The 11328-nt window shown below is 32.9% G+C and overlaps 1 protein-coding gene across 1 annotated transcript; it reads left to right on the top strand.

The window, feature by feature from the left end:
* LOC109726220 (myb-related protein 308-like) lies at window positions 4057-6353 on the top strand. Its single transcript, XM_020255706.1, has 3 exons — window positions 4057-4515; window positions 5364-5493; window positions 5771-6353. Exons 1-3 carry the CDS (start codon window positions 4383-4385, stop codon window positions 6285-6287), a joined length of 780 nt encoding a protein of 259 aa, XP_020111295.1. The 5' UTR covers window positions 4057-4382; the 3' UTR covers window positions 6288-6353.

The following is an 11328-nucleotide window of genomic DNA, read 5'->3' as shown; positions in this document are numbered from 1 at the left end:
TGGGCACTGTATCTATATACTGTAAGTGAATTGGTTGCATATTTCTAACAGCTCAAGCTTTTGGTATTAATGGTTAGTATCAACGATCCGACACTAACTCTTTAATGGGACACACCGTTAGTAGTGTTGCACAAATTTTAAGGCGATCCGATGACTAAAAAATTACAGAGACAAAAGTTTATGTATTTTTAAAAGCACAGAAGCTCAACTCTCTCTCTATATATATAGCTTTAGAGAGAGAGAGAGAGAGAGAGAGAGAGAGAGAGAGAGAGAGAGAGAGAGAGAGAGAGGGATCCTCATTTACTTTAGCAACCAATAATGTTGGTAGCAAGCACTTACTTCTTTTAATGTACTCTTACCAACTTATGGCCCTCATTGTTGGAACATGGCCTAGAAATGTTGTAGACCAGTGCGGTGACTTTAAACAATATCTAAATTTTCTATATAAGCAATTATTTCCACATTGATTGAATTGGATTGGTTAGTGTGGCATGTAGAGAGAGAGAGAGAGAGAGAGAGAGAGAGAGAGCTTTATTTGGTTCACCAAATCAATGTCCTTTCTTAGGACCAAATTTGTGCTGAAACTACTGACTTGTTTAGTACAAAAAAGTTTTGGTTGAAGCTAGGTGGGGTTTCTAGAACACACATGTTTTTAGGACCACTTAAGAGTGATCTTAATTGGAGCCAATCCAGGTTAGGTTTTACAATTGTCATGCATTAGGTTACCTATCAACGTTAAAATTTACACGTTTTCGAATCTTCATATACTTGGTAAGCAAATTTATCCTTTAACTTAGTTGATGATTCTGATTTTTGATCATATATATATATAGAGAGAGAGAGAGAGAAAGAGAAAGAGAGAGAGATCTAGAGTAGGTTACTATACTCTTATGAGTACAGGCCATTTTGTACTCTAAATTTTCGGTGGTTGGATGAAGGGATCTACAGCTAGGATGATAGTGATTCTCTAGGGTTGAGTGGGTAATTTGTTGAATAGTATGATCTAATAGGTAAAAATGGTTAAAAGGATAGATCTAACAGCCGATAATAAAACTCTCTCTCTCTCTCTCTATATATATATCATACTTTTAGGTGTTTTATTATGAATGAATCTTATTACTAAAGAGTATTCATTCCTTGCTCTTTATATGGAACTATATAATTAAACCACTACTTCCATTGCATTTTGCATCTCCTAAAAAACAAGTGATTTTCTAAAAAAACAAGTGATTGCATTTTGCATCTTCTAAAAAACAAGTGATTTCACAAAAAACAAGTAATTTATGTCTAATAATTAATTATGTGGAAAGATATATACTTTAACATATAAAGAGTCTTAAATATTAGAGATAAAATTAATATATAACTCCATGGATCAAAGCCCCTCTCTAGAAGCACTTTTTACTTCCTTAATTTATTGATACAAATTAAAATATTTAAGATTGGGTTGGTTAATTACGTTGGTAGGTAGAATTTTTGCCATCTTTGTTAATTTGTCTTCTAGAATCTCAAAGCCCACCAACTCTCTGAAAAACTGGATATAATAACGTTAACAACTAAATTTGTATCTAACTGCTAGTATAGTTAATAAAAATATATATTCGATCTTGTCGATGATCGAATTGATGTTTTCAACTAGAATAAAAATTTCAAATCTTGATTACACATAATGTAAAGACAAAGTGAGTGATTGTGATTGAGAATTTTGTCTACAAATTTGGTACTATATATGCCCTTTTAATTACTTGAGCCAACTTAAAAATGAAAAACTAATTAAAAAAGTAATACAATGACCATTTTTTTCTTTTTTCCCTTTTTTTTTTTGTTTTTAGTGTGGCTAATGCTTCTCCTCCAGGCCAGTGGAGGTCCTGCTTGGGGTCAATTTGATTATATATATTGATGTCCTTTTTTCCTTTCCTTGTTTATTTATTGATTTATTTTTATTTCACTTTTGGAGACTTTAAGATCCATGGATAAAAGTTAATTTGGTAGAATTAAATTATTGTAAAATACATTTTATTATAACAGTTTGCATGTGCCGTTGCGATAATGCAATCATATTGTTTAGTCATTTATTACCATAAAATTTATAGCAATAATTTGTAACAATTTTTAGTTATTGCAAAAAATTATTATTGAACATTGTTACCGTCGTTGCTGATCAGGGAGGTGGGGAGTTTGATCCCATACCAGTATTATTATCAAATTAATGTTTAACATATTTTGATTTACACAAAGTAAGATTAAACATAAGAGTTAGTCTTTTAATTACGCTTTCGAAAATATGAAGACCAAGTGCTTGGTGTTTTTATAAGCGCCATAACTGGACTTATATTAATATTCCTTTTTATTTCTAGATGCAAAGTGTTTGGTTTTCAGGGCCAAGCTTGTATGCAGCAGAAGAGAGATTAGAGACTGGTAGGTGATGTGGTCAGGGTCAATAATAAACATGGTCAAGTATGTTTCTGAGAATAAATATATAGCTACATACCTATCTTATGCATGTATACTCGATCATGTAACGCTCCAATAATTCTACTTCGAATGAAAAATAAGTTATGATCGAATACGTAAGGATCAGCGACTCTAGTTTAAGCTTAAGTATTTTAGATTAGTGATTTAGACTCAACAAATTAATTAGTGTTTCAGAATTAAGCATGATCATTCACCTTTCTCACAATGATCTGATTTTTGTTCCAACTAAAGATGGGGAGTAAACAATAGTGTACGCATAAACTTGCACCAAAATCAAGAGGAATTTCTAACTCTTTCCCCACAAAAGAGACAAACATTAATTAATAAATTAATTGATGTGGTAGGTATTATAGAATAGTTTTTTTTTTTTTTCCTTTTTCTTTTTCTCTTTCAAGCTAGGCACGTTCTAGAATACTAAGTGTGAGTTTACTCTCAAAAAATAATAATAATAATAATAATAATAATAATAAGTCATTTAATTTAATTAATTAACGAAGATAACTGGCCAGAAGAGAAAGATATTATAATCAGAAGATGTAGGTAGAGAAAGAGAGAAAGGTGAAGTGAGATATGCATGATCCAAATAAAAGGTATAGGACATTAATTTGCATGGTATAATTAACATTTAATTTCATCATCTTAATTTATAACTAATAAGAACTTTAAATTTGGTAAAATTATGTTGTTTATTTACATAAACATGCATTTTTACCAAAAGTATTTCTATTGCGCCGTGTCTAACTATTAGAGAGTTCCATAATAGAAAAATATCCAACCACATAATAAGAAATAAGCAAATAATAAAGTAAAAGGAGTATACCTACCTGGCTACCTACTACTCAGCTTTGTAACTACCCTTCTCTCCTCTCTCTCTCTCTCTCTCTCTCTCTCTCTAGAAATTATTATATGTACCAGTACACCATGTCATGTCAACCATGCGCGCATTAAAGCATATAAAAATATTTTTTATTATTTTTTTTTGGCACCATAAAAATTATACTTTTACCAAATATATACAATCACAATATTATGTTAATATATTTATAGAAACAAATAGTTTATCTAATTCATATTTATAGAATTATTAGTACTAAATCAATGCACTTAAAGAGTACGGACACATAACTTCACAAATATCAATTTGTGACTTGGTCTAAACGACCTCTCATCGCTTCGAATATGATTTGATCCAATTCGATTTTCTTGTTATTTCTGACGTGATTCGGCCTAACTTATTTTTCCACTTAGATGAGAATACTGGCAACAATATATATCATACTTTTTCACCGTATAAAATATGTTTTACCGGAAACCTGAAACAAAGTCCAAAAGCTTTAAAGGCGAGATGAAATGAAAGGAGATGAGGCTGCAGTGCACGACCGACGTGGTGGTGCACCAAGTGCAAGCAACATTAATCTCTTTACTTCTCTCTCTCTCTCTCTTTCCATCTCCCCCTCCTCTTTCTCTCTCCTCCTTTCCCAATTAAGTTGGTCAAATGGACCAATAGGATCAAGTCAATGAACCTCATAAATCTCCCCCCAGAGACTCCCATATATGTCCCCAACCCTCTTGTTTCTCTCTTGCTCCATCTCTCTCTCTCTCTCTCTCTCTCTCTCTCTCTCTCTTTTTCTAAGTGTTCCACTCCCCACTCCAATCTCACTCCTCACCTCTTAAACCTATAGCTAGAGAGAAAAAACCTTCTCCAAATCACATATTCTCTCTCTCTCTCTCTCTCTCTCTCTCTCTCTCTCTCTCTCTCTCTCTCTCTCTCTCTCCTCACACAACTACTATTTACATCTATATCTGTATATATATCTATATCTATAGATATAGATATAGATACACAAACACACACACATATCGATATATATATATATACACACACACACACACACATAGATATTATTATGGGGAGGTCCCCATGTTGTGAGAAGGCTCACACGAACAAAGGAGCGTGGACTAAGGAAGAGGACGAGCGCCTCGTCGCATACATCAAAGCCCATGGCGAAGGTTGTTGGAGATCTCTCCCCAAAGCCGCAGGTATATATATATATGTATAATATTGTTTACATATTTACGCATGTTTTATTTTTTGGACAAAAAAAGAGCATTACATATCATTTACTTAGAAAGAGATCAGCATGGTTTAATTTTTCTTTTTTTAAAAAAAATAAATGGGTAATTAGAAGTAGAGTTTTACGAAAAAAAATAGTTTATCTTTAGAAAAAAAAATAGCATACTACTTACTTTATTCGTAAAAAAAAATAAATTTAACTACAGAGATGAGACAATAATACTGTAAAAAAGAGTCTGAAACAAATAAATAACAACGTTAGAGGGAAAAAGAGGGAAAGAAAAAGAGACAATTTAGCAAGATTAATCTCACTGAACAAGCCCTTGGATATTCACAGCAGAGGATCATTGCCTAGCTCTCTCGTGAAAATGAACTTAGTTTTACAAAAATAGTTGAAATTAAAGTATATATTGCCTTTTAAAAAAAAGTGTTAGATATAAAATAGATAAATGTCATTTTTTGATAGTCTAAGTTTTTGGAAGAAAATAGTAATTTTGTATTATTTAACATAATATCAAAATATTTAAGAAGGAATGTTGAATATAAAATATATAAGCGTCAAAATGACAGTTTAAGTTTGTTGTTCTCTGATAATTTAAATTTTTAAAGAATAACGATTGTTTCACATTATTTAACAAAAAAAAAGTAAAAAAATTAATAAATAAAAGCCGTGAAGGTGTCAATAAAAATAAAGTTCTACTTTTTACTCGTGGTTTTTGTTCCTTGATTCATGTGATTTAACTTTTAGATTTTTTTTTTTTTTTTTTTTTTTTTTTTTTTTTTTTTTTTTTTTTTTTTTTTTTGGTATGTATAGGATTGTTGAGATGCGGTAAGAGTTGTCGCCTCCGTTGGATTAACTACCTACGGCCGGATCTGAAAAGAGGGAATTTTACAGAGGAGGAAGATGAGCTGATCATCAAGCTACATAGCTTACTAGGGAACAAGTAATTAATTTAAACACTTCTTTTCTCTCTATGATCCATTGGTTTCTTTTTTTCATTTTATTATTTTGCTTTTGATTAAAAAAAACTAAAATGGGTTTAAGTAAAAGGTTTTGTTTGAATAAGCTTTCATGTAAAGTTTCTAACATGAAGGTTTAGTTTGATTTAGATAGTAGCTATGTAAATATTTTAGATGAGTCAATATTTTTTGCCTCTAAAATTGTTCAAAAATTCTCATTTTTCTCATTTTATTATTATTTTTTTTTGTCAAATTTACCAGATGGTCCTTGATTGCTGGTCGCCTACCTGGTCGTACAGATAACGAGATCAAGAACTATTGGAACACACATATCAAACGCAAGCTCCTTAGTCGTGGTCTCGACCCCCACACTCACCGTCCCCTCAACTCCCCTACCTTCGCCTCCACACCCGAACAACAACAGCAGCAGCAACAACAACAGTCGGAACCGTCAACTGCACCCACTACCGCTGCTGCTGCTGCTGCTGCCACTGTCGACGACGATGAGAAACATCGTTATCTCGATCTTAATCTCGATCTCTCGATAAGTCTCCCGCATTACTCCCCTGAAGAGTCCCCATCCTCTTCTGCAGAGCCATTATCGACAACTGTTGCCACCACTGCAACCATCGGAGTGGCCGCCGCTGCATATACTAAAGCTATATGCTTGTGTTACAACCTAGGGTTTGAGAATGAGCAATGCAGGTGCCAAAACATTCAGAATCCACATGCATTTAGATATATTAGAGCATTAGAAGAAGAGAAAGTAATAGATTAGTTAAAATGCAATGTTTTGTACCATGCACCTCATCATGAGAATATATAGATATATTTATATGAAAAATATATACTTAATTTTGGTCTTGCTATAAAATTTCCTAAATATTGTAACAATTTTAAGCTGTGGAGGAGGCTAATATAAGGGATTTTAAGCCCTAAAGTAAAAGTCTTAATATGAAACATCTATATTTTTACTGTAGAAAAAATGACTAAAGAACTTTAATGCAAGGTAAAGTACTGGTTTGTGCCATATATTTTCTAGAGCTTATGTATTGGTGAAAGCTTAGTAACATTACACTCAACCCAAAAGGAGTGACTTGATCATATTGAGCTCACTCACAACACATCAGCATCAACACTTTGACCACTAAATTAAGTACCTAAAAAATTGGAATGAGTCCAATATATATAGAGAGAGAGAGAGAGAGATTCCACATCTAATGCAATTAAACCTTTCCAAATGGCTAGATATTAGAACTTAAAAATATAATTTAAAAAAAATAAAGAGGTGGGAACAGCTTGCTGGGAAAGCAAATGCCTACAATTGAAATGATCTCTGGGGTGCTAAAGAGGTTAATATTCCTGTTTGTCCTCCAAATGCACTGTTGAGTTATTTGATCTCTACTGTATGCCCCTAGAGTTCTCTAATTACAATCCAAAATCCTACTTAGAAGAATGCTACAACAAACAAGATTAAAGAGAAAGTAAGGATTAAAGGACAAGATCTAAATTTACTTGCATAAGAGAAATTCATTTAATAGTTTATATTTTGAGTTTGAATAGAGCTTTTTAATATGATACTATAGGTTGGTTCATATGGATCGTAAGTGCTAACCAATTATCTCAAAAGCACGTGTTAATAGAAAATGACGCAGTCATCGCATTTAAGGGCTTAGCCACAATGCTCACGAGTTTCGACCTGACTCAATCCACATGAACGTTAGGTCTATTATCGGTTCTCTTATCATTAGGTCTATTATGAACCGCAGCCCATTCAACTTATTAGTCTCTTGAGTCTATTGTCATAAGACAAGAAGATGGATCTATTTTAGCTAATAATAATAATAATAAATAGCCAAAAATCTCTCTCCAACATTTGCACTGTTAATACAGCGTGTGAGAATTGAACTCGTGCCGTTGACTCTAAAAATACTTGTAGATCGTAAACGCTAACTAATTATCCAAAATTACATACTAATAGAAAGGACACACTCATCATATTTAAAGGATCAGTCACAGCACTCATAGGTTTCAACCTAATCCAACCCACCTAAACGTTTAGTCTATTTTGAGTCTCTTACCATTAGGTTTATTATGAACCATATATAGTTTTACTTAACTTATTGAGTTCAGCCAAGTAGTTGACTCAACTTATTAATCTAGCCTTTTGCCACAGGGCAAGAAGCTGAACCTACTTTAGCCAATAATAAGTAGCCCACAGTTCATACGTCCCTTACTTTGGACTAAGTTTTTTGCAATCTATTTGTCATATGGTTCTTTCAACCATATATTATGCTAGTTCTTTAATTCGATTGGTTCATGTAGGCCGCTTATACATTCATTAGATTGCTGCAAAATGCTAGTTGATTCCAATTATTACACATTCAGAAGATCCATAATATAGGCCATAAATAATAATTCTGGTCCACATATATATAATATGTAAGAACTTTTTCATCCATCACTCGTGTTTGTAAGATTAACTCTGATCCATATAAAATACGTAACTGTTTCTCCATCTATCAGCTAAAGCTTGTAGACTAATTGATCCTTCAATAAAAGTATATATCCTCCTTAATTTCCCTTCAATGCTCACCAATGATTGAAGTGGTGGTGGGCTCATCCCTATCTCTATACACCAAGTTGGGGTTTTAGATGATGATGTTGTTAATTAATTGTTGGATTGTGAAAGAACAATCTAAGGAAAGGATACATTTGGCGGTGGTAGTTGGTGGTTGGTAGCCAAAATGACATCACTCCCCCATCCCCCCTACCCTTCCTTCAATAAAACTACCCTATCTCTCTTTTTTTAATTATTTTCATTAAGTCCTTGTCCTTTTTGATGATCCTCATAAAATTGCTTTTGTTTTCAATGTCCTAATCCATTGGGTTTGATTATAAATGGATTAGTGGATGGCATTTAGAATGGCTTGTGGGGCTTTCCTTCTAGAAGCCATTAACCCCCACTAGTGACCTTACAAGGACTTTTTTTTTTTTTTTTCCTTCTTGTGTGTGCATGCTTTACTTGGGGTGGAAACTATCATTGTCAACCATTAAAGATGGTGTTTTCCAAGAGGCAATTTTGGAACTTTGGCATTCTTTTTGTTGTTGCTTCAATAAGTGAGTGTTTTGATTTAATTTGGCTTGGAAAATAGTTTTTTGATTCTGAGAATCACTGTTCAGATGTTTCGTGACTACAAATTAAATCTACATTTTTTATTATAATACTTTCATTGTTGTGAGTACTCCAAAAAAAAAAAATTATTGGTGACTTTTCAAACAACTATTTTTAAAATAATACACTTACGGATTTTCAACTTAACCAAATAAATTTAATGATAATTTGCACCTCCACAAGCAAGCCAATATCATAGCTCATTTGAACAATCACCAACTCCCTAATAAAGATTAATTCTGCTAAAAATAATATCTCTACCTATTGAATTAGTAGTACAGACATCTGCTTTATCTTTTCTATAACTTTTAAAGATACTGGTTCACACTTGAAAAAGAACTTACTCTTTTTTTTTTCTTGATAAAACTTAATTTTATTAAGCTTTATCAAGAAAAAAAAAAGGGGGTGGGTTTTGCACTTTAATGGAGTATTAGTAGATTAGTAGATAATAAAAGGAGTGGACCATATGGCTTGCTCTTTACCTACCTAACCTTCTTATACCTACCAACTTTTTCCTACTTGTCACACACTAAATTATCTTTATGCAATGGTAGCTTTTCTTTCGGTTCTTGTCCACCTCCACTTTAACTTCTTTCTTCTTTTTTTTTTCCTATTAATTGTTTATTATATAAATTATTTATGGTCATAGATGCATATACAATGGTTTTCTTTCGATTAGCCGCATTAATTAGAGCTTGTTAAGACAAATTAAGTGGCCACTAATTAATTTGTAGTATGCATAGGTACTATCAGAAAATCCCATATATTGTGGGATTTACTGGATATAAAAGTTAAATTTCAAATTGCTTAAAGTGAGAAAGATTCATAAACGATATTTATATTTTATATATTAAAATACAATTCAGAAATAGTTTTAACACGGAACAAAGAGAGAGAGAGAGAGAGAGAGAGAGAGAGAGAGAGAGAGAGAGAATTAACAAAGCTACAACACAACATCCCACATCTCCAATTTAAAACTCAAAGTAGGTGGGGTTTGATGAGGCGTGCATGGGAGACAACACAAATGCATGAGTGACACAACTTATAAACACCAAAATATCATGACTACATCACCAATTAAGAGACTAGTAAACAATCTAGAAAATGTGAAGCACATAGTGGAAACTTCCTAGGATCTTCATTGTTACATCACCAAACTAAAGCACCTAACACAAGCAAAGTATATTATATATAATTTTCCCTCTCCTCATCTACTCTAATCTCATTAACTATTTTGCTCTTTAGCAAAACAATAAATTACTACGAAGCTTAAATTGATATAGAACAGTGCTTTACTATACCTTTTATATTCAATACACTGTTGCATGCCTGAACTCGAGATATTTAAAATAGGCCCCTAATACGGACTTGAATTAAATGGAAAAACGTTGAACGAAACCAAAAGTTTGGTGGAATTTGGATTTATAACCACTTGCTCTAATTGGTTGTGAAATAAAAGCTAATAATTAAGCTAATAATAGAGCACGATATTTTAAGGTCGTAAATTTAGCAATAGCTATACATTAATTAACTTGCAAGAAGAAAGAATTAAACACAATATATATTTAGCAGAAATTACGTGTAAAACTTATGAGCTAGTCACGAGAAGAGGTGTTTTGATATGTTTTCAAAGTAAAATAGGTAGTAACATATTATTTTTTTTTTTAAAAAAAAGGACCAATTAATCCCATATTAAAGAGAAAAATGGGGAACTACTAAGTTTTATCCACCTCTTAATGACAAAAATTAAAAATCAGTTTAGGCCCATAATGCATTTGGATTCGGCCAAATTAAGCCCAAGCAAAATTAAAAAACTTGGGCTTTGGGCCAAGTTTAGCCCAAAGGCCTAGTTTAGGCCCAAAGCTCGAAGTCTCTTGGGCTTAAGTCGTTTCCGCCGCCGCACACTCGCGCATCGCTCGGGAGTGTTTGGAATCAAAAAATGCATTTTCTAGTAAAGAGGCATGTTTGTTTTACTGAATGTGAAGTTCAGATTGAAGTAAACTTTCGGATTAACGAGAATTCGCATAAAAATTACTTATCTTCCGCTATTTGTTTGTATATCTATGAAAAACTGAAGATTTACTAGATCTGCTATTTGTTTGACTGTAAACGAAAATAACATAAAAGATAGAGGTGTGAGACATGAGTTAATAGTTAGTCATCATCATTATTATTATTATTGTAATTGACTTTGGCACACTTTGGAAGGTTTGAGTTTCGATCGAAGATGAAGTTATGGTAAACCAAATAATGAAAATAGATACTCACAGCCGAAAATCTCTTCACTACTCTTCACTTTTGATGAAACGAGCACACCTTAAGCGGTCATTTTTAATGTTTTTTAACTTTGGAATGCATCTTTGCAAAATATCGAGTTGTGGACTTTATCTGTGGTTTATGACCAAAATAATTAAAACTCCGAAACATAGCACGAATCGCGAATTGAGAAATACCAAAAATAGCCTTTTCGAAAAGAAAATGAGCTCTCATTTGTAAACACTAGGTTGTTAATAAACAAAATGTGTTCCTCTTGGATAGATCTCAACAAAACCGGGCTCGACCCGACCCGACCCGACCCGACCCGAGCCCGATTAGAAGCCCACACTTTGTCCTTCTCGGGGTCCGGCTCAGCTCGAGCCCGGTC

Source organism: Ananas comosus, linkage group 21 (genome assembly GCF_001540865.1).
Source record: "Ananas comosus cultivar F153 linkage group 21, ASM154086v1, whole genome shotgun sequence".
Taxonomy (NCBI): domain Eukaryota; kingdom Viridiplantae; phylum Streptophyta; class Magnoliopsida; order Poales; family Bromeliaceae; genus Ananas; species Ananas comosus.
Note: the sequence above shows the minus strand (reverse complement) of the source record. Positions and strands in the feature narration are given on the sequence as shown.

Excerpts from the sequence above, each read along its gene's own strand:
- LOC109726220 (XM_020255706.1), top strand. The coding sequence starts at position 4,383 with ATGGGGAGGTCCCCATGTTGTGAGAAGGCTCACACGAACAAAGGAGCG. Across the intron at positions 4,516-5,363 it reads ATCTCTCCCCAAAGCCGCAG|GATTGTTGAGATGCGGTAAG; the intron begins GTATATATATAT and ends TGGTATGTATAG. Across the intron at positions 5,494-5,770 it reads CATAGCTTACTAGGGAACAA|ATGGTCCTTGATTGCTGGTC; the intron begins GTAATTAATTTA and ends CAAATTTACCAG.